Genomic DNA, 24155 nt, shown 5'->3' with positions numbered 1-24155 from the left:
CACACACTCCCTCTCAATTCTCACTCTGCAGTATCTAATAAACACCCAATAGTACTGCATTAAAATGTGTGCAATACACAGTATTCCTTTACATGATTAGAGATACATGGAGCTGTGAGGGAAAAATCTATTTCGACAGCCAGTGATGATGCCCTGGAACTCACTGCCTATAAGGGTGGTGGAAGTGGAGAAAGTCATTGATTTCAGAATGAAATTGAAGGGAATAAACTTGCGGGTGAATAGGACTGACTGGATTGCTCGACAGAGAGTCGGCACCTACTCGCGCTGCTAAGTGGACTCCTTCTGTGTCATAATGACTCCAATATATAACGTAGTTACGGTACTATATAACAAGACTAGAAATAATAATAAACACACATTATTACAGAACCATTGATAATATAGCTAATATGTATCATATAACAATACTAGATATATCTTTGTCCAATATTAATTCATTGTCCCCTGGAATGTCAGCCATCTCCTGGGGAAACCACCCCTTTAGTTGTAAATGTTAGGAAAGAGACCATCCTTTTAGTCAGACAAATAAATGTGTCAAGCTGAGGGAGCAAAGGATGTCAATGTCTTTAAGAGAGAGAGAGAGAGACCTGGGCCAACCTTTCCAGAGTCTGCACCCTCCCTGGATTCACTTCCTTTCCCTTCAGTTCCTGCAAGTCAACAATTTCTCCTCAGAATGAGAAAAGAAACTGTTTTACTCACAGATGTTGGACACAGGAGGAAGTTTTAGTCTGTGTGAAGCTTAATCTTCATTCGCACTAAGCCTGCACTCTGAATGGCTGGAGGACCAGAGTTCTTCCGGTCCTCCAACTCTCCCCATTGGTCAATCTCCCACCTGAAGACATTGGTACAGCGGAAGCCTTCTCTGGCGCGGGTGACCCTTTGTCCCCCATATATAAAAATAAAAAACTGCGGATGCTGGAAATCCAAAACTAAAAATAAAAAATGAAAAATACCTGGAAAAACTCAGCAGGTCTGGCAGCATCGGCGGAGAAGAGTACAGTTGATATTTCGAGTCCTCATGACCTTTCAACAGAACTAAGGAAAATTAGGAGAGGGGTGAAATATAGGCTGGTTTAAAGGGGGCTGGGGGGGTGGGGGGGAGGAAGAGGGGGTGTGGTTGTTGGGACAAGCAAGCAGTGATTGGAGCAGATTACCAAAAGACGTCACAGACAAAAGAACAAAGAGGTGTTGAAGGTGGTGATATTATCTAAAAGAATGTGCTAATTAAGAATGGATGGCAGGACATGCATGGTACAGGTAGCTATAGTGGGGGTGCGGTGAAATAAAACTAAAAGGGCATATAAGGTATAGATAAATGATCGGTGGAATACATTAAAAATAACGGAAATAGGTGGGAAAAGAAAAATCTATATAAATTATTGGAAAAAACAAAAGGGAGGAGGAAGAAACGGAAAGGGGGTGGGGATGGAGGAGGGAGTTTAAGATCTAAAATTGTTGAACTCAATATTCAGTCTAGAAGGCTGTAAAGTGCCTAGTTGGAAGATGAGGTGCTGTTCCTCCAGTTTGCGTTGAGCTTCACTGGAACAATGCAGCAAGCCAAGGACAGACATGTGGGCAAGAGAGCAGGGTGGAGTGTTAAATTGGCAAGTGACAGGGAGGCCTGGGTGATGCTTGCGGACAGACCAAAGGTGTTCTGCAAAGCGGTCGCCCAGTCTGCGTTTGGTCTCTCCAATGTAGAGGAAACCGCAATGGGAGCAACGAATGCAGTAGACGAAGTTGAAGGAAATGCAAGTGAAATGCTGCTTCACTTGAAAGGAGTGTTTGGGCCCTTGGATGGTGAGGAGAGCGGAAGTGAAGTGGCAGGTGTTGCATATCTTGCGTTCACATGGGGATGTGCCGTAGGAGGGGGTTGAGGAGTAGGGGGTGATGGGGGAGTGGACCAGGGTGTCACGGAGGGAATGATCCCTACGGAATGCCGCCGGGGGGGGTGAAGGGAAGTGGTGGCATCATGCTGGAATTGGCGGAAATGGCGGAGGATGATCCTTTGAATGCGGAGGCTGGTGGGGTGTTAAGTGAGGACAAGTTTCTGGGAGGGAGGAGGAGGCGTGAGGACCATTGCGCAGGAGATGGGCTGGACACGGTTGAGGGCCCTGTCAACTACCGTGGGTGGAAAACCTCGGTTAAGGAAGAAGGAGGACATGTCAGAGGAACTGTTTTCGAAGGTAGCATCATCAGAACAGATGCGACGGAGGCGAAGGAACCGAGAGAATGGGATGGAGTCCTTACAGGAAGCGGGGTGTGAGGAGCTGTAGTCAAGGTAGCTGTGGGAGTCGGTAGGCTTGTAATGGATATTGGTGGACAGTTTATCACCAGAAATTGAGACAGAGAGGTCAAGGAAGGGAAGTGTCAGAGATGGACCATGTGAAAATGATGGAGGGATGGAAATTGGAAGCAAAATTAATAAATTTTTCCAGGTTCCAGATGAGAGCTTGAAGCAGCACAGAAGTAATCATCGATGTGCCGGAGAAAGAGTTGTGGGAGGGCGCAGGAGTAGGACTGGAACAAGGAATGTTCCATATCCCTCATAAAGAGACAGGCATAGCTGGGGCCCATGAGGGTACCCATAGCCACACCTTTTATTTGGAGGAAGTGAGAGGAGTTAAAGGAGAAACTGTTCAGTGTGAGAAGAAGTTCAGCCAGACGGAGGAGAGTAGTGGTGGATGGGGATTGTTCGGGCCTCTGTTCGAGGAAGAAGCTGAGAGCCCTCAGACCATCTCGGTGGGGGATGGAGGTGTAGAGGGATTGGACGTCCATGGTGAAGAGGAGGCGGTTGGGGCCAGGGAACTGGAAATTGTTGATGTGACGTAAGGTGTCAGAGGAATCACGGATGTAGGTGGGAAGGGACTGGACAAGGGGAGAGAGAAGGGAGTCAAGATAACGAGAAATGAGTTCCGTGGGGCAGGAACAGGCTGACACGATCGGTCTGCCGGGACAGTCCTGTTTGTGGATTTTGGGTAGGAGGTAGAAGCGGGCCGTCCGAGGTTGGGCGACTATCAGGTTGGAAGCTGTGGAAGGAAGATCTCCAGAGGAGATGAGGTCAGTGACAGTCCTGGAAACAATGGCTTGATGTTCAGTGGTGGGGTCATGGTCCAGGGAGAGGTAGGAGGAAGTGTCTGCGAGTTGACGCTCAGCCTCCGTGAGGTAGAGGTCAGTGCGCCAGACAACAACAGCATCACCCCTGTCAGCGGGTTTGATGACAATGTTAGGGTTGGACCTGAGAGAACGGAGTGCAGTAAGTTCAGAGAGAGACAGGTTAGAATGGGTGAGAGGAGTAAAGAAATTGAGACGACTAATGTCACGCCGACAGTTCTCAATGAAAAGATCAAGAGAAGGTAAGAATCCAGGGGGAGGGGTCCAGGTGGAGCGAGAATATTGGAGGTGGGTAAAAGGATCCGTTGAACGGGGAGTGGACTCCTGCCCAAAGAAGTGAGCACGGAGACGAAGGCAGCGGAAGAAGAGTTCAGCGTCGTGCCAAGCCCGAAATTCATTGAGATGAGGGCGTAAGGGTATGAAACTAAGTCCTTTGCTGAGCACTGAACGTTCAGCGTCGGAGAGGGGAAGGTCAGGGGGTATAGTGAATACCCGGCCGGGGCTAGGATTGGAAGATGGGGTGGGGACAGAGGGACAGGCAGGGGTGGAGGGTCCTGGATGGGTGTTGGTGTCGACGAGTTGTTGGAGCTTGCATTCCTTAGCACTTGAGAGAAAGAGAAAAAGTTTCTTGTTGAGGCGTCGGATGAGATGAAGAATAAAATGAAACTGGGGGCACGCGCAGCTTTGGAAAAGGGTGCGGCAGTGCTGCTGGAGGGAGAGGTCGAGTGTGTTCATATGGCGGCGCATGGCACTGAGTATGGATCTCAGAATGTGATGGGAACAGCAATCCGAGGAACGTTGTATGTCCCGGAGATACCTGTAATCCTGGGTGGGTTTGAAACATGAGGGATGGAATTTCAGTTGAAATCCATGTGGGGTAAGTCGAAGACGGAGACAGACACTGAGAAAAGAAATATGGCTGTGAAAGCGGGTTTTAGTAACCACCTTGTCAAACATCAGGAGAGAAATAGAAAGCAATGAAGGTGAACAAGGCGAAAAAGAGATTCGAAAATCCTGACGGAGGGTAGAACAAAACTTCTTCAAGGTAGGCATTTCTTGAAGAGAAGTGGGTGTCAATTAAACACAGAGATAAAAACAAAAAACTGCGGATGCTGGAAATCCAAAGCAAAAAATAAAAAATACCTGGAAAAACTCAGCAGGTCTGGCAGCATCGGCAGAGAAGAGTACAGTTGATGTTTCGAGTACTCATGACCCTTCAACAGAACTAAGTAAAATTAGAAGAGGGGTGAAATATAAGCTGGTTTAGGAGGGGCGGGGAGGGGGGAGAGAGAAGGGGGAGGAGTGGTTGTTGGGACAAGCAAGCAGTGATAGGAGGAGATAACCAAAAGATGTCACAGACAAAAGAACAGAGTTGTTGAAGGTGGTGAAATTATCTAAAAGAATGTGCTAATTAAGAATGGATAGCAGGACAAGCAAGGTAGAGATAGCTCTAGTGGGGGTGGGGTGAAATAAGACTAAAAGGGCATAAAAGGTATAGATAAATGATCGGTGGAATACATTAAAAATAATGGAAATAGGTGGGAAAAGAAAAATTTATATAAATTATTGGAAAAAACAAAACCAGACCTCCCTGTCGCTTGCCATTTTAACACTCCACCCTGCTCTCATGCCCACATGTCCGTCCTTGGCTTGCTGCATTGTTCCAGTGAAGCTCAACGCAAACTGGAGGAACAGCACCTCATCTTCCGACTAGGCACTTTACAGCCTTCTGGACTGAATATTGAGTTCAACAATTTTAGATCTTGAACTCTCTCCTCCATCCCCACCCCCTTTCCAATTTTCCCCCTCCTTTTTGTTTTTTTCCAATAATTTATATAGATTTTTCTTTCCCACCTACTTCCATTATTTTTAAGTGTATTTCCATCCATTGTTTTACCTCTACCTTTTAGCCTATTTTGATCCCTTCCCCCCATCCCACCCCCACTAGGGCTATCTGTACCTTGCTCGTCCTGCTTTCTACCCTTAATTAGCACATTCCTTTAGATAATATCACCACCTTCAACACCTCTTTGTCCTTTTGTCTGTGACATCTTTTGGTTATCTCCACCTATCACTGGCCTTCTATCCAGCTCTTCTTGTCCCACCCCCCCTTAAACCAGATTATATTTCACCTCTCTTCTATTTTTACTTAGTTCTGTTGAAGGGTCATTCGGACTCGAAACGTTAACTGTGCTCCTATCCGCAGTTGCTGCCATACCTGCTGAGTTTTTCCAGGTATTTTTGTTTTTGTCTCAGCCAAAAGTTCCTGGTTTAAATCCCACTCCAGGACTTGATGGCCAAGGACAGTGTCTTCACGATGCAGCCAAACAGGTTTAGTATCAACTTATAAAACCTTTCAACATGCACCCATAAAAGGCATAGAGGTTCCTGGTCAGCGATGTGATGTAAAGAAATCGAAATCTCGACCATCAATATTCATGGCTTTTTAAAAATTCATTTATGGGATGTGAGCTTCGCTGGCTGGGCCAGCATGTATTTCCCATCCCTGGTTGCTCTTGAGAAGGTGGTGGTGAGCTGCCTGCTTGAACTTCTGCAGTCCATGTTCCGTAGGTACACCCACAGTGCAGTTAGGAAGGGAGTTCCAGGATTTTGACCCAGCGGCAGTGAATGAACAGCGATATATTTCCAAGTCCGGATGGTGAGTGACTTGGAGGGGAACTTCCAGGTGGTGGTGTTCGCATATATCTGCTGCCCTTGTCCTTCAAATGGTAGTGGTCATGGGTTAGGAAGGACTGTAACTTGCGTGTAACAGTGTGTTTTGCCACAGCAATTCACACTCCTCGGGGGCCAGTAGGCTCAGTCGCCTGGAAGGTGTGTGGATCAGATTGGTGCCAACAGCACAGGGATCGATCCTCGTTCCGGCTGAGGTGGGTTCGGGATCTGCCTCCTTACCCTACCCGTGGTGCAGGTCATGACACTGAGGGTCAGGTTCAAGGCGAAGAGAAGGGATTCAGTCCCTCATCGAGCTTTATTACATCCTGTGAGCTCCCAGCGGAGCGAGGTCATTCACCTGCTCCGTATGTGGGATTGCAGTCATTCAGTCAGCCAACCTGCTGGCCCAGCAGCGAGGTCAGGCTGGCAAGAGGCTGTTTAAATGCTCCAAGTGTGGGAAGGGATTCACACGGTCATCCCACTTGCTGAGACACAACTGTGTTCACAAGTGGTTACAGGGTTGGATTCTGCTGTTATTGCTGCTACTAATCACACCCAGGACTGAACCATGTTCATTCTGACAATTGGGGTTTGTTTCAGCTGATGTTAATAATCCCTGTAACTGGGCTGGAGTTTAATATCCTGGGTAAATGTCAAATAAATCAGCTTTGTTTTGGACACACAGTTTCTCAAGTCCTTGATGAAGAAAGGTAGGTTTTAAGCAGAGATTTAACGGAGGAGACAGAAGTGGGGGGGGTTAAGGGTGGGAATTCCAGAGCTTAGGAACCTGACAGCTGAAGACTGAAAGAGTGTCAGCCCTGGATTATGGGGGACTCGAGTCTCTGGAGTGGGGACTTGAACCCACGACCTTCAGACTCAGAGATGACAGTATGAGGCTGACTGAGTCCTGGTGTTCGGGGAAGTGATGTGAAGTCTCAGTTGCCTCATTCTTCCTCTGTCCTTTGTCCCATTCCAGGCTCAGCAGATCAGCTGAGAAACTGGACAACAATTAAAAGGGGAAATAAGAAAGTTAAGAAAATAAATTTCTTCACCCAGAGAGTGGTGAGAATGTGGAATTTGCTCCCACACAGACGGTTGAGATGAAAAGCATAGATCCATTTATGAGAATTTGAATATATCCAGGGGGAAGAAAGATGAGGCTTATGTTTGGCACAGCAGCCCATAAATACTCAGCTGCTCAAATCCCAGACGGAAACTTGAAACAATTGCCACATCTGGTTTGCAATTTGTGTTTTGATTTTGAGATGCGTGCCTTGAATTCAGTGGTACAAGACTAAATTAAACATTGTTATGAAGAGATGCTAATGTATATAATGTTATTAGAAATTATGTTAAATTGGACTTGTAGTAGGGTCTGTGTCTGTGGGTGTTTCTGTGTGTGTGGCTTAATTGGATTGAAGCCAGCTAGTCTGGGTGCTGTGATGCGTAGTAGTTTTGAGATGTTAAACAGTGATGAAGTTAAGGTAAAGAGCACGTTTGCATTTTGTTGAATAAACCATTCAAAGATTGGGAGTGAAATCTTGCACCTAGCTAGGAGACACCAAGCAATATGTTTATATTGCTAATAAAATTGGGACTATGAAAGAGTATTAATTGTTAGAGGAGGTGGCGTTCAAAGGGCCTGGTTATACAATGAGAATTTTCATTCAAAGCTGAGGCTAGGTATATATAGAAGATTTCCTATGTGCAAGTCAGAGGCATGGAAGATCTAAGCCTGTAAGCCTGCCACTGTGTCTACAAAGGAACACATTTAAAGGAACGTCATCTTGATTTCGTAAAGTGAAAAATGCTTTGCCTGATGTCTGTTTAAGTCTATTGGTTATTGTTGCCTTAGTGGAGATTAATTTGGGAATTTGTTAAAAAGTTATGATCGTAGTAATTTGTAGCCATGTGCATGTGTTTAATTTGTTGTAAATTAGTAAATATTTAATTTAGTTTGATATAAAAACCTCTCTAAACTTGGTAGTCTTATTCCTCAATTTAGAGCTGCAACTCAAAACATACCAATTGAAAATATATGGCAGTTGTTTAAAGTTTCCCTCTGGGATTTTAAATAACTCAGCCTTTACCAACTGCTGTGTCATACCAACATTTATTAATAAAATAAATAACTTTAAGGACAAACATAAGTCTACAAATTACTACTATGATAACTCCAAGCTCCCCGAATTAATTAGACTCCCAGTTACACCCCTGTGAAGGCAACAGTAAAAACAAAATTGATTTTAACAGACCCAGGCAAGGCACACGATGCCCTGGTCAGGGATATTCACACTGAATTCTCTTCGTTTTGGTTCTTATAGGCAGCAACTTGGTACATAGAGTCTGGAGGCTTTTCCCACTTATTAGATCATAGAATGCCTTCCCCTTACACATAACCTCATTTCCTTTATACATGTTTCTCCCTTTCTAATGTAAATCCCATTGTTCCAATATGTCTTTGGACTTTACCTTCCTAATAAATTCTTTCACAGTACCAAATGGGTTTGCATACACACAGGCCCTGAAATAAAGGGGTTTGTGCACACAGAACGTGAGCTAAAGGGGTTTACATACACACAGGCCCTGAACTAAAAGGGTTTGTGTACACACAGGCCCTGAACTAAAGGGGATAGTGTACCCACCGACCCTGAGCTAAAGTGGATTGTGTACACACAGACCCTGAACTAAAGGGGTTTACATACACACAAACCCCGAACTAAAGGGGTTTGTGTACACAGGCGATGGACTAAAAGGGTTTGTGTCCTCTTCAACCCTGAACTGAAGGGGTTTCTGTACACACAGACCATGAACCAAAGAGGATTGAGTACACACAGACCCTGAACTAAAGGGGTTTACATGCACACAGGCCCTGAAAAAAAGGGTTTGAGTACACACAGTTACTGAGCTGCAGGAGTATTCATACACACATATCCTGAGCAATATAGGTCCAAGTCAGGAGTGTCACACAATGGGAAATTTCAACTGATGCCATTCCCATATGTCTGCTGCCCTTGTCATTTGAGCTGGTAGAAGTTGTATTTGGAAGGTTCTGTTGAAAGATGCCTGGCAAGTTGCTGCAGTGTATCTTGTAGATGGTACACACTGCACCCACGGTGTGTCAGCGGTGAAGGGAGTGAATGTTGAAGGTGTGGATGGGGTGCTGATCAAGTGGACAGTTTGCCCTGGATGAAACAGACTCTCCAATTTGATAAAGACTGGCTGAAAAATAATAATCGTTTTGGGAAAGCACTGGTATCAGTGAATTTAAAAAAATTCAGTCAATTTGCAAAATATTTGCTATTGAAAGATATATTGGAACAAATTACATGAGATGTTTGTAGTTGAATTGAATGCCTTGGCTCCTCACTCGGACACCTGACTGACAAGAGGCAGTGATTGGACAATGGCTGGAAACAATGAGCTGAAATGTTCTTCTGTGAGTGAAACTGTTTCTCTTTAACCCGGAATGGACTATGTCAGAGTTAAAGGCAATACCAGGTTCAATTACATTGAATGTACAGCACAGAAACAGGCAATTCAGCCCACCCAATCCATGCCAGGGTTTATACTTCATGTGAGCCTCCTCCCATGCTTTCTCATCTCACTCTATCAGTGAATCCTTCTGTTCATTTCTCCCCGATGTGTTTATCCAGCTTCCCCTTAAATGTATCTGTGTTATTCACCTCCACCGCTACCTGTGGTAGCGAGTTCCACATTCTCATCACTCCCTGGTAAAGAAGTTTCTCCTGAATTCCTGACTAAATTTACCATGGCCTCTGGTTTTCCCCTTCCTCCTACAAATAGAAACATTTTCTGTGGTTATTAAAATCTTTCAGAATTTTAAAAACCTCCATTAGCCCTCAGCCTTGTCTTTCCAAGAGAGAAGTGGCCCAGCCTATTCATCGTCTCCGGATGGGTTAAACCTCTCAGAGTAATAATCTGAAGACAAAAATGCATTGTTCATACCTGAGCTCAGCACAGTGTGAGAGCAGGGACAGAGTCACAAGGGAGACAGGACAGGAAATTCACTGAGAATGAGATGGTTGTTCATTGTAGGGGTTTTGGAGTTGGGGTGCAGTGGAGAGTTCAAGTGGCAGTCTTCAGTAACAGAACAACCTATATTTATATAGCACCTTTAATGTAACCACATGTCCCAAGTTTTTCACAGGAACATTTTGAAACAGAAATTGACAAAAGATTTGATCAATTTGTTCAAGATTATGATTATGTCATAGAACATCCTACAACCTTTAATGGGATGTGGTGGCTCATCCCAAATTGTCCTTGTTCAGAGAGCATTTAAGTCAATCAATGTGGGTTTGGAGTCACGTGTCGGGAAGATTTCCTTATCTCGAGGGCTTTAGTGAAACAAATCAAATAGGTTTTTGCAACAATCAGCAATGGTTTTATGGTCGTCATCAGAACTTTAAATCCTGGTTTTTGTTGAATTCAAATTTCAATATCTGTGGTGGTGTGATTCTAACCTGGGTCCCCAGAGTATTACCCGGGGTCTCTGCAATATTAGTCCAATGGCAATGCCACTATGCCTCTCAAACTATATACCTTTGTGCCCCAGACATTCCCTCCCAACTATTGATTGTAACAGTAATTCATCCGACTACTCTCCTCCTCCTCCTCCTTCCCCAGGTCTCCTCCCCTGAAGGTGCTGACTCCCGGGTTCAGTTTCACACCCACCTATTACCCTCCCCAATATGTCCCCCAGGTGTCTAAATCTTTACACCTGAAGTTAACAAACTGTTTTGCCGTTTGTGACGTCACAATCAAATCCAGTGACTACCCACATGTACTTTGTGTCAGGGCGGGGCCACTGCGCCCCCCACCCCCACTTTCCATCCCAGTCCCAGGAGTTTGGGCTCCGGTTGAGTAATGGCGGCCGCAACTCCCACGGGGCGCGCTGGTGAAACCGCTCTCTGCGCCGCGCGGGCGGGTGGGTGGCCCTGGCCTGCGCATGTCCGAGGGAGAGGGGAAGCTGCGCATGCGCGATGAATAGCGTTTCCCATTGGCCAAACACTCATATCGTCATGAGAGTCAGAGGGTCTCCGTCGCCCCATTGTCTTCATGCTGAGTGATTAGCTAATGGGAAGACTTGGACAACCGGAAGGTCTCTTGTCCTCCAGCCAATCAGAGCGCGGGCTTTGTGTGAATGAAGATTAAGCTTCACACAGACTAAAATTTCCTCCTTTGTCCAACATCTGTGAGTAAAACACTTTCTTTTCTCCCTCTTTCCATTTCTTTTCTCATTCTAGGGGCAAATTGTTGACTTGCAGGAACTGAAGGGAAAGGAAGTGAATCCAGGGAGGGTGCAGACTCTGGAAAGGTTGGCCCAGGTCTCTCTCTCTCTCTTAAAGATATTGACATCCTTTGCTCCCTCAGCTTGACACATTTATTTGTCTGGCTAAAAGGATGGTCTCTTTCCTAATGTTCACAATTAAAGGGGTGGTGTCCCCAGCAGATGGCTGACATTTAAGGGGACAGTAAATTAAGATAGGACAGAGATATGTCTTGTGTTGTTATATGGTACATATTAGATATATTATTTATCATTCTGTAATAAAGTGCATTTATATTATTTATAGTCTTGTAATATAGTACTGTAGCTACGTTATATATTTCCTGTCATAGAGTCATTACAGCATAGAAGGAGTCCATTTGACAATTTGAGTCCATGTCGATTCTCTGTGCAGCAATCCAGTCAGTCCCATTCCCCCTGTATCCCCGTTCCCCTGCAAGTTTATTCCCTTCAAGTGCCTGTCCAATTTCAATTTGAAATCATTGATCACCTCTGCTACCTCCACCCGCCCAGGCAGCGAGTTCCAGGTCATGACTAGTCACTTCTGAAACAGAGTTCATCCTCACATCTCCCTCCATATTTACAGCCTGCGTCAACATTTTCATGTCTGTGTCCACGACATGAAGCAGTGACCATGGATCTGTTGACCAGCATTGATCGCTCCTTCTGGAGAATTGGGAAGGTGTATATTCGGTACAGCTGAGTGAAAATGGAGAGAATGTGTCTGGAATGGACTTTGGGGGAGTAGAAAGGAAGGAATTTTCCACTGAAACTAGCCTTCTCTGTTCTGAATTTCTAAACTGTACTGACATTGATGCTGTTTGTAAACTACTTTTACAGGATACTAGAAGGGGAGGATCTGACAGAGTCACTTGATTTACCGGGACCTGAATGTCATTGGCTTTTCAATGTGGAAGGAGAAATGTTTCCCCTTTCTGTCTGCTTCAAAAGGTACGAAAGACCCGTGTGACTGGAACAGCAGCAAGACACACACCCAAGTGAGAGTATTCCAGTGCACTGACTGTGGAAATAGGTTTAACCAGTTACTTAGTTGAAAAAAACATCACACCACTCACAGTGAGGAGAGACATCATATATGTTCTGTGTGAGGACAAGGGTTCAACTGATCATCGGACCTGGGAAGACACAAGGGCATCCACATCATGGAGAAACCCTGGGAATGTGGGGACTGTGGGAAGGGATTCAAAACACCATCTAAGCTGGAGATTCGTCGACGCAGTCACACTGGGGAGAGGCCATTCACCTGCTTTGTGTGTGGGAAGGGGTTCAGAGATTTATACACCCTGCGATCACACAAGCGAGTTCACACCGGGGAGAGGCCATTTACCTGCTCCGTGTGTGGGAAGCGATTCACTCAGTCATCATCCTTCGGAGACACCATGTCACTCACACCAATGAGAGACCCTTTAAATGCTCTGACTGTGGGCATGGCTTCAAAAGTGCTGCAGTTCTGAGGGTCCATCAGCGCATTCACACTGAGGAGAGACCGTTCAGCTGTTCTCGCTGTGCGATGAGATTTAGTACGTCATCCAATCTGGGGACACACCAGTGAGTTCACACTGGGGAGAGGCCATTCACCTGCTGCGAGTGTGGGAAGGGATTCAGTAATTCATGTAACTTGGCACACCAACGATTTCACACTGGGGGGGGTTGCTGTTTACCTGCTCCGTGTGTGGGAAGGGATTTACTTGGCTATCCCACCTGCTGCAACATCAGTGAGTTCATACTGGAGAGAAGCGATTCACCTGCTCTGAGTGTGGGAAGGGATTCAGTGATTCTTCTGCCCTCGTCACACACCAGAGAATTCACACTGGGGAGAAGCCATTCACCTGCTCCATGTGTGGGAAGGGATTCACTCAGTCACCACACCTGCTGAGACACCAGCGAGTTCACAAGTGATTCCAGGGGTTGGATTCTGCTGTTAATCACATCCAGGACTGAACCATGTTCATTCTGACACTTGGTAAAGTGGGAGGGTCGGAGGTTTTCTTTCTACTGGACTGGCAATTCTCACGACTTTGCTTCCAGTGGCTGATGCTCTTTGAGCCTGGGAGTGCACATTTCCACTTAAATGATCCACAAAAGCTGATGAAGGACATTTATATTATCCTGGGTAGTAAATGCTGCTCCTCCAGCTTGTGTTGGTCTTCTCAGGAACATTGCAACAGGCCGAGGACAGAAATGTGAGCATGAGAGCAAGGTGGTGAATTATAATGGCAGCAAGGTTAGAGTCATGCTTGTGGACTGAGCGGAGGTGTTCCACAAGGAGGGCAGCAAACAGAGGGCAGATGAATTAGAGAGAAACCATTTGGGTCCAGAACATTGTGCACATCCTTTTACTCTGGTTGTCTTTGATCCGCAAGTAATTTTCTGTTTGGTTTTTAACCATGTTCTGTTTCATTAATAAACTTTTATCAGTAAAATTATTTGATTTTTCTGGACTTTTCATGATTAGATTTATGCACTTTAGGGAAAGTGAGTGAGAGGGGTTGGCAGGCTCTTTAACAGAAAATGAGTCCCTCTAAGGTGATTGGCAAAGGAGCCAGAGGGGGAGAAGAGAATTTATTTTTAACACAGCGATGTTGGAAAATGGAGTTCAGGGGGTCAATTAACCCTTTATCCCCTTTTCCCAAACTCTGAAATGATTCACAGTGATAACCCTTATTGGTGCCAGTGGTTAGATTTTATTCAGTATAAATAAGACCTGACACATGCTCATGTCTGAGCAGTAGTATCAAAGTGCAGCAGCATTACCATTACACTCTGGGTAGAAGCACCATCACCACGTAAATGCTCCCTGGTCTGCCCCAGATGCCATGGCACCAGTCAATTCAATATGTAAAACCTCTACAAATCTCTGTGCTCGAGGAATCCCTTCTGATACTTTTTTACATCACAAATTCTATGGAGACTGATTTAACCCAATCATTGCTGAGCTAACATTTGAACGGACCAATTACAAAACCTGTCATTGAACCATCTGTACCTGCCCAAGCCATGTCAAACTTTCAAACAATTGGCTTCCCACGCTCCGTCCCCGGTATAGGAAGTCAGCATTCCCATGCCAAGCAGTGAAAACATGGTGGCCTTGACACCCAGGCGTCTTCTAGGATTCAAGGCACTCTTGTTTTCTCTGTCCTCTGGGAGCTGTTCATCTCCCTGATCCCACAGAGCAAATCGTCTGTTCTCAGGTCTGCCAGATTTCTGCTGAAGTTTGGCCCCTTTTACACCTTTCAGATCAATAAAACATTTGGTCAATGAAGACCCAAACTACAATTTCCCATCCTGTCACCTGTCAACCATCCTCACCCAGAGAGTAATCACAACAGGAATAAAAACAGGTGAAGTGTAACAATAACATTAAAAATAAATGCAGAGCCTGTCATGGTTTTTAATTAAATGTTCACTAATTAGCAAGAAAACCTGAAGTAGGGGGTCCCCCAGGATTCTTACAGTCCACACCTTGAGGGGAGAACTCTCTCTCCGACCCCTCACTCAATTTCACTCTGTTATTTTCCAGTTCTGTTCTGGCCTCGCCTGGGGTAACATCTACTCGATCTTTTCTTCTCCTGAAGGAGCGCCGTGAGTCCTAGGTTATTAGTACATAAGGACATGTGCTTCAAGCAACAGATCAAGCATGGATGTGAAAGACTCTCCAGCTCTCTTCTTACCCCTGTCCAACTTGTGGACAGTTCTCACTCAGTATTATTTCTTCCAAGCCCTTCATTGTCCCAATCCATAATTTTATCCGTTTTACTTTAATTTTACTCACTTTGTGACTATGACCAATGTGTTTAAGTCTATCCTGACTCTTTTAAAGTCAGTTTCTCTCTGGAGTGTGTGTCAGTGCCTTGATGATGTCAAAATGTTGTCTCATTCCCCAGGCCACATTAACCATTTGATGTCAGGCTGTTTGTCAAGTAGCTGTGTATGTTTGGGACCCATCCCTCAGTGCATTTCACCAGGAATTTACACATGTTAATTACTTCACATGTAACAAATCACATCTGCACACACACACCAGTATTCAAATACCATGTCACATATTCTGAACTTTCAGCTGCTCTTATGAAAATTTCAAAGTGGGTGTCGATCTCGAGATATTTGCTTATTTCTCCCTATATGGTCCTGATATTTCAGCTCGTCACCAGGCTATCAAATTATTCATCTGATCTCCACTTTCTTGCCTTTCACTAAAATGTAGGTGGAAACCAGATTGATATATTCCACTGAACGACACCCAAGGTGAATTATTCCAGTTCCTTTACTGTCCAGTACAATATGTTCATAATATCTTCAAAACAGAAATTCAATATTCACATTCGATTTCAGGCATAAACATATTTTATTTTTGATGTGAAACTGGGGTTGATCTCCTTGGAACAAAGGAGGTTGAGGGGAGATTTGGTAGAGGTGCACAAGATTATAAAAGGTTCACATCAGCTGGGCAAAGAAAAGCTGTTCCCATTCGCTGATGGTACAAGGATGAGGGGGACAGAGATTTAAGGTTTTGGGCAGGAGATGTAGGGGGATGTGAGGAGGAACATTTTTACACAGCGAGTGGTAATGACCTGGAGCTCGCTGCCTTTGAGTGTGGTGGAAACGGAGGAGATGAAGGAAATTAAAACAAAATTGGATGGGCACTGCATGGAAATAAAGCTGCCAGGCTACTGGGATAGCACGGAGCAATGGGACTGACTGGTTTGCTCTATATGGAGCTAGCATGGACTCAATAGACGGAGTGGCCCCATCTTCTACCCTAATGACTATGATCTTAAGAAAATAATTGTAGCTGCTGCAATTTCTCCAAATAACTGAAGTCCCTCATCCCTGGTGCCATTTTCGTAAATCTCCTCTGCTCCCTCTCTAAGCATTTCACATCTTTCCTGAGGTGTGGGGCCCAGATATAGGGTTCCATTCTAGAGGGATAGAATTGAAAAGCAGGGAGGTTATGTTCAACTTATTTAGAACCATGGTTAGACTACACTGGGAGTACTGTCAACATTTGTCATTTCCATTTAGAAAAAGGAAATAGAGGCACTGGAGAAGGGACAACAAAGATTCACAAGAATAATACCAGAACTGAGAGCATTTAACCCTCAGGAAAGGCTGGGGCTGCTTTTCTCTAGAAAAGAGAAGACTGAAGGGTGACCTGATGGAAGTCTTTAAGATGATGAAGGGGTTCAATTATTCAATAGGGATTTCATGAGAAATCTCTTTACCCAGTGAGTGTTGAGAATGTGGAAAACACTACCACAGTCAGTCGTTGAGGTGAATAGCATTAATACATTTAAGGGGAAGCTAGATACATACATGAGGGAGAAAGGAATAGAAGGATATGCTGATGGGGGGAGATGAAGAGGGGTGGGTGGAGACTCATGTGGGGCATAAATACTGACAGAGACCAACTGAGCCAACCGGCCTGGCCCTGTGCTGTAGACTCAATGGAACAGAGACAAATGTACTTCTTTTAGATCTACCTCCAATCGTAAGAAAAGCATTATTTACTTTCTAGGTTAAAATAAACGTACTTCATCAGCTTTTGTGGATCATTTCAGTGGAAATGTGCATTCCCAGGCTCAAAGAGCAACAGCCCACTAGAAGCAAAGTCGTGAGACCGGCCAGTCCAGCAGAAAGAAACCCTCCGACCCTCCCACTTCACCAAGTGTCAGAGTGAACATGGTTCAGTCCTGGATGTGATTAACAGCAGCAATAACGGCAGAATCCAATCCCTTGAATCACTTGTGAATGCGTTGGTGTCGCAGGAGGTTGCTTGACTGATTGAAGCCCTTCCCATACACAGGGCAGATGAATGGCCTCTCCCCTTTGTGAACTCGCTGGAGAGTCAGCAGGCTGGATGAATCTCTGAATCCCTTCCCACACTCAGAGCAGGTGAATAGCCTCTCCCCAACGTGAACTCACCGCTGTGTCTGCAGGTTTGATAACTGAGTGAATCCCTTCCCACACTCAGAGCAGGTGAATGGCCTCTCCCCGGTGCAAGTGCGTCGGTGAATCTTCAGCTTAGATGGGGATCTGAATCCCTTCCCACACTCAGAGCAGGTGAACGGTCTCTCGCCGGTGTGAACTAGTTTGTGCGACATTATGTTGGATAAATGACTGAAACCTTTTCCACACACAGAGCAGGTGAATGGCCTCTACCCGGTGTGACTGCTTCTATGAATTTCCACCTGAGATGGACATCTGAATCCCTTCCCACAGTCCCCACATTTCCATGGTTTCTCCATGGTGCAGGTGTCTTTGTGTCTCTCCAGGTCCAATGGTCAGTTGAAGCCTCATCCACGCACAGAACATGTAAAAAGTCTCTCCTCGCTGTGAACGGTGTGATGTATTTTCAGTCTCCGTAACTGTGATAGCTCTTTTCACAGTCAGTGCACTGGAAACACTCTCACTCGGGTGTGTGTGTCTCGGTGCTTTTCCACTCACACACACATTTAAAACTGATTGAGGCAGACAGGACAGACAAACATTTCTCCTTCTAGATTCAAAGGCTGATGATATTCAGGTCCTGATGAAATGGGTTGCTCTATCAGATCTTGATGTGATGTTTACATTGAGATTTCTGTCTGCAAATCCTCCCTTCTGATATACTGTAAAAGGCGTTTACAAAATTCATCACTGTCAATACAGGATAGCAATTCAGAAACAACAATTCTAGTTTGTATGGAGCATTCTTTCCTCTCTCATTCCCCAAAAGCTGTAAGTCTCCATCCCACACACTCTCCCTCCTTTCTCACTGCTGCACCTAATATATGCCGTCCCAATTTTCCTGAAGGTGCCGATTCATGCTCATCAAAAGATGCATACTCATCGATTCCTGTTTAAGACTTGAAAATCCTCATAGAAGTATATTTACTGGTGAGAGATACAGGGACAATGCGAGGAAGAACCTTAATTATGTAGTGCGTGGTCACAATCTCGGACTTGAGTTTCCAAATGGACTCTTTCTGTGTTGTAACGAATGTAAGGCTGGAAATATATAAGGTAACTACAGTACAATATTAAAAGACTAGAAATAAGAAGAAATGTACTTTATTCCTGAACCACAAATAATATGTCTAATATGTACCAGATAACAACACCAGACATATCTCTGTCCTATATTAATTTACTGCCCCCTTAAATGTCAACCATTCCCTGGGGAAACCACCCCTTTAATTGTGAACATTAGGAAAGAGACCATCCTTTTAGCCAGACAAATAAATGTGTCAAGCTGAGGGAGCAAAGGATGTCAATGTCTTTAAGAGAGAGAGAGAGACCTCGGCCAACCTTTCCAGAGTCTGCACCCTCCCTGGGTTCACTTCCTTTCCCTTCAGTTCCTGGAAGCCAACAATTTCCCCTCAGGATGAGAAAAGAAAGTGTTTTACTCACAGATGTTGGACACAGGAGGAACTTTTAGTCTGTGTGAAGCTCAATCTTCATTCACACAAAACCCGCGCTCTGATTGGCTGGAGGACCAGAGTCCTGCCGGTCCTCCAAATCTTCCCCTTGGTCAATCTCGCACCATGAAGGGAAGGGGTGGGTTCTTCCCAGCACATGCGCAGCTTCCCCTCTCCCTTGGACATGCGCAGTCCCGGGCCGCCGGTTTGCGAGGCGGATAGAGTGATGGAGCAGCGGAAGCCTTCCTGCTGGTGGAAAACACTTTGACCTCATGTCGCAACAACTGCTGGCCAATGGGAAACGCCATACTCCGCACATGCGCAGCTTCCCCTCAGCTTTTGACATGCGCAGTCCCGGGCCTTGAGCCCGCACGGCGGATAGAGCGGTTTCCCCAGCGCAGTGGATTGTAGGAGCTGCAGCCGCCATTACTGATTCGGAGCCCAGACTCCCAACTCCTGGGACTGGGATGGAAAGTGGGAGTGGGGGGGCGCAGTGACCCTGCTCTGACACAAAGTACATGTGGGTAGTCATTGGATTTGATTGTGACGCCCCCTTAGCAAAACAGTTTGTTAATTTCAGGTGTAAAGATTTAGACACCTGGGTGACATATTGGGGAGGGCAAAACTGTTCCTTAACTTCTGGAGTAAAGATCTATTCTGAAATAGAAACAGAAAGTGCTGGAGACACTCAACAGGTTTGGAATCATCTGTGGAGAGAGAAACAGAGTTAACGTTTCGAATAGAATATGACTCTCTTTCTGTTAAGATATAGACACCTGGGGAGGGCAATAGGTAACAGAGGGGGTCTTGTGGAGCAGTGGGCAGTATCCCAGCCTCTGAGCCAGAAGCTCCTGGCCCAGGACTTGATGGCCAAGGAAAGTGTCTTCACGATACAGCCAAACAGGTTTAGTATCAACTTGTAAAACCTTCCAACACACACCAATAGCAGGAGGTAAGAGAGGAAGAGATTCCTGCTCAGCCACATAATGGAAACAAATTGGCACCACGACCATCACCATCCATAGCTCCAGACTGGAACGTGTGTGTCACAGTGTGTGTTGCCACCGCAACTCCCACTCCTTGGAGGGCCAGTTGGCTCAGTCACCTGGATAGTGAGTGTACATCAGATTGGTGGAACAACCCGTTCTGGCTGGGGTGGATTCAGGATCTGCCTACTTGCCCTACGCATCCATGGTGGAGGTCGTGGCGCTGTGGGTCAGACCTGTCTTTGGGCAGAAAACTTAAGGAGGAAATGGATTCACTCCCTCGGTGAGCTCGATTACATATGTGTGATCTCACACCGGGAGAGGCCATTCACCTGCTCTGTATGTGGGAATAGGTTGATTCAGTCAGCCAGCCTGCTGGCCTTCCAGTGAGTTCAGACTGGCGAGAGGCTGATTAAATGTTCCAAGCGTGGGAAGGGATTTACTCGCCCTTCCTACTTCCTGGCACACCAGTGAGTCCCTGCTTTACTGCAGGGGTTGGATTCTGCTGTTATTGCTGCTGCTAATTGCATCCAGGACTGAAGCATTTTCATTCTGACAGTTGGGGTCTGTTTCTTGATGATAATACTCCCTGCAACTGGGCTGGAGATTAATAATCTGGATAAATGTCAAATCAATCAGCTTTGTTTTGGACACACAGTTTGTCAAGTCCCTAATGTCACTGAGAGAAGAAGAGGTAGGTTTTAAGCAGAGACTTAAAGGAGGAGAGAGAGAATTGGAGGGTTTAAGGGATGGAATTCCAGAGTTAAGGAACCTGGCAGCTGGAGACTGAAAGAGTGTCAGCCCTGGATTATGGAGGACTCGCGTCTCTGGAGTGGGGATTGAACCCACGACCTTCAGACTCAGAGGCGAAAGTGTGAGACTGACTGAGCCCTGGTGTTCGGGGAAGTGATGAGAAGTCTCAGTTGCCTCATCCTTTCTCTGTCCTTTGCCAAATTTCAGGATCAGCAGATCGAGTTGAGAAACTGGGCAACAATTAAAAGGGGCAAGAAGAAAGTTAAGAAAATAAATTTCTTCACCCAGAGAGTGGTGGGAATGTGGAACTTGCTCCCACCCAGAGTGATTCAGACAAATAACATAGATCCATTTATGGGCAGCTGGGTATGTTCAGGAGAAAGAAAGGTGGGGCTTGATGAAGTAAAGTGGGAGGAGATTCGTGTACAGTATAAATGAGATGGACTGAATGGCCTAGATCTGTGCTGTACATTGTGTGTGAGGAACTTGCATCATACAACATCTTCCACCCCCTCAACCAATGAAATACTTTTTTAAGATGAGGCATTTCAGCTTTTTTTAACTGAGGTAGAATCGAGGTGTTTTGAACATATAAACCACTCTCAAGTGTAGGTTCGGGATCTTACTGCTCAAACAGCCACACTTATAAATATAGAAATAGCTGGGAATCAGAGGATAGTGGTTGAAGATCAGGAAATGGTCAAATTAAAACCCACCCAGAATGCAGCAGGACGGGGTGAACAAGGTGGTGCTGAGCTAAAGGTGTTTGAATACACACAGACTCTGATCGATAGGGGTTTGCGTTCACACAGACTCTGATTGAAAAGGGTTTGCATACACACAACTCTGATCGAAAGGGGTTTGCGTACACACAGACTCTGATCGAAAGAGGATTGTGTACACACAGACCTTGAACTAAAAGGGGTTGCATATACACAGCCCTTGAATGAAAGGGGTTTGAATACACATAGACCATGAACTAAAGAGGTTTCCGTATGCACAGAATTGAGATGAAGGGCTTTTCATACACACAAACCCTGAGAAAAATACAAATGTAGAAACTAGGAGCAGGAGTAGGCCATTCAGCCCTTCGAGCCTGCTCCGCCATTCATTATGTTCACGGCTGATCATCCAACTCAATAGCCTGCTCCCGCTTTCTCCCCATATCTTTGGTCCCTTTCACCCCAAGAGTTATATCTAACTCCTTCTTGAAAACATACAATGTTTTGGCCTCAACTACTTTCTGTGGTAACGAATTCCACTGGCTCACCACTCTCTGGGTGAAGAAATTTCTCCTCTTCTCAGTCCTAAATGGTCTACCCTGTATCCTCAGACTGTGACCCCTAGTTCTAGACTCCCCCACCATCAGGAACATCCTTCCTGCATCTACCCTGTCTAGTCCTGTTAGAATTTCGTAGGTTTCTAGAGATCCACCCTCATTCTTCTGAACTCCAGCGAATATAATCCTAACTGCCTCAATCTCTCCTCGTATGTCAGTCCCGCCATCCCAGGAATCAGTCGGGTAAACCTTCACTGCACTCCCTCTATAGCAAGAACATCCTTCCTCAGACAAGGAGTCCAGAGCTGCACACAATATTCCAGGTGTGGTCTCACCAAGGCCCTGCACAATTTCAGCAAGACATCCCTGTTCCTGTACTCGAATCCTCTGGCTATAAAGGCCAACGTACCATTTTCCTTCTTTACCCCCTGCTGCACCTGCATGCTTACCTTCAACGACTGGTGTACAAGAACAACCAGGTCACATTGCACATTCCCCTCTCTCAATTTAGAGCCATTCAGATAATAATCTGCCTTCCTGTTTTTGCTACCAAAGTGGATAACCTCACATTTATCCACATTATACTGCATCTGCCATGCATTTGCCCACTCACTCAGCTTGTCCAAATCACAATGAAGCATCTCTGCATCCTTCTCACAGCTCACCCTCCCACCCAGCTTTGTGTCATCTGCAAATTTGTAGACATTACATTTAATTCCCTCATCTAAATCATTAATATATATTGTGAATAACTGGGGTCCCAGCACCGATCCCTGTGGTACCCCACTAGTCACTGCCGGCCATTCAGAAAAAGACCTGTTTATTCCTACTCTTTGTTTCCTGTCTGCCAACCAGTTTTCTATCCATCTTAATACACTACCCTCAATCCCATGCGCTTTAATTTTACACGCCAATCTCTTATGTGGCATTTTGTCGAAAGCCTTCTGAAAGTCCAAATAAACCACATCCACTGGGTCCCCCTCATCAACTCTACTAGTTACATCCTTGAAAAATTCCAGTAGATTTGTCAAGCATGATTTCCCTTTCCTAAACCCATGCTGACTCCATCCGATTCTGCCACTGTTTTCCACATGCTCAGCTATTAAATCTTTTATAATGGACTCTCGAATTTTCCCCATGACCGACGTCATCCTGACTGGTCTATAATTCCCTGTTTTCTCTCTACCTCCGTTTTTAAATAGTGGGGTTACATTAGCTACCCTCCAATCTGAAGGAACTGCTCCAGAGTCTATAGAATCTCGGAAGATGACCACCAATGCATCCACTATTTCTCGGGCCACTTCCTTAAGTACTCTGGGATGTAGATTATCAGGGATTTATTGGCCTTCAATCCCATCAATTTCCCCAACACCATTTCCCAACTAAAACTGATTTCTTTCAGTTCCTCCTTCTCATTAAACCCTGTGTTCCCCAACATTTTTGGTATGTTATTTGTGTCCTCCTTTGTGAAGACAGAACCAAAGTATGTATTTAGTGTCTCAGCCATTTCTTTGTCCCCCATTATAAATTCCCCTGTTTCAGACTGTAAGGGACCAACATTTGTCTTCACCAATCTTTTTCTCGTCACATACCTTTTACAGTCAGCTTTTATGTTCCCCGCAAGCTTACACTTGTACTCTATTTTCCCCTTCTTAATCAATCCCCTGGTCCTCCTTTGCTGAATTGTAAACTGCTCCCAATCACAGGCCTGTTGCTTTTCCTGGCCAATTTGAATGCCTCTTCCTTGCACCTAATACAATCTCTAATTTCCCTTGTAAGCCATGGTTTGGCCACCTTTCCTGTTTTACTTTTGCACCAGACAGGAATAAATAATTGTTGCTGTTCACCCATGCACTCTTTGAATGTTTGCCATTGCCTATCCACTGTCATCCCTTTAAGTAATATTTCCCAATCCATCATAGCCAACTCGCTCCTCATGCCATTGTAGTTTCCTTTATTAAGATTCAGGACCTTAGCCTCAGAATCAACTACGTCACTCTCCATCTTGATAAAGAGTTCTATCATATTATGGTCGCTCATCCCCAAGGAGCCTCGCACAACTAGATTGCCAATTATTCCTTTCTCATTACAGAATACCCAGTCTCGTGTGACCTGTTCTCTCGTTGGTTCCTCAATGTATAGTCCCAGAAAACCATCCCATATACACTCCAGGAATTCCTCCTCTATGATATTGTTATTAATTTGATTTGCCCAATCTATATGCATATTAAAGTCACCCATAATTACAGATGTTCCTTTATTGCATGTGTCTCTAATTTCCTGTTTAATGCCATTGCCAACATCACCATTACAGTTTGGGGGTTTATATGCAACCCCCACTAGCGATTTTAGCCCCTTAGTGTTTCTCAGCTCTTCCCATACAGATTCCACATCATCGGAGCTAATATCTTTCCTCACTGTTCGTTAATTCCCTCATCAACCAGCAAAGCAACTGCACTGCCTTTTCTTTTTTGTCTTTCCTTCCTAAACACTGAATGCCACTGGATGTTCAGTTCCCATCCCTGGTCACCCTGCAGCCATGTTTCCATAATCCCAACTAGATTATACCTGTTTGCAACTATTTGCGTGGTTAATTCATC

General features: G+C 45.2%; 3 protein-coding genes and 1 pseudogene across 9 annotated transcripts in view; 2 read left to right on the top strand and 2 right to left on the bottom strand.

The window, feature by feature from the left end:
- The window catches only part of LOC144697248 (uncharacterized), a 420900-nt gene that overhangs the window by 152255 nt on the left and 244490 nt on the right, over positions 1 to 24155 (bottom strand). Inside the window, exon 1 of one of the 3 annotated variants that reach the window (XM_078569176.1) lies at positions 18530 to 18548. The exons of the other annotated variants lie outside the window; for them this stretch is intronic. The gene's annotated coding sequence lies outside the window, so the exon portion shown is untranslated. Of the gene's footprint in view, positions 1 to 18529; positions 18549 to 24155 lie in introns of those variants that run through there. 3 annotated transcript variants of the gene reach the window in all.
- The window catches only part of LOC144697079 (uncharacterized), a 280076-nt gene that overhangs the window by 61317 nt on the left and 194604 nt on the right, over positions 1 to 24155 (bottom strand). The window lies entirely within an intron of this gene.
- The window catches only part of LOC144697407 (uncharacterized), a 456361-nt pseudogene that overhangs the window by 343698 nt on the left and 88508 nt on the right, over positions 1 to 24155 (top strand). The window lies entirely within an intron of this gene.
- On the top strand, positions 10967 to 13559 carry LOC144697355 (uncharacterized). The gene is made up of 2 exons (XM_078569348.1): positions 10967 to 11023; positions 11960 to 13559. Exon 2 carries the CDS (start codon positions 12283 to 12285, stop codon positions 12592 to 12594), a length of 312 nt encoding a protein of 103 aa, XP_078425474.1. The 5' UTR covers positions 10967 to 11023; positions 11960 to 12282; the 3' UTR covers positions 12595 to 13559.

The sequence above is a fragment of the Cetorhinus maximus genome, chromosome 23, assembly GCF_964194155.1.
Source record: "Cetorhinus maximus chromosome 23, sCetMax3.hap1.1, whole genome shotgun sequence".
Lineage (NCBI taxonomy): Eukaryota > Metazoa > Chordata > Chondrichthyes > Lamniformes > Cetorhinidae > Cetorhinus > Cetorhinus maximus.
Note: the sequence above shows the minus strand (reverse complement) of the source record. Positions and strands in the feature narration are given on the sequence as shown.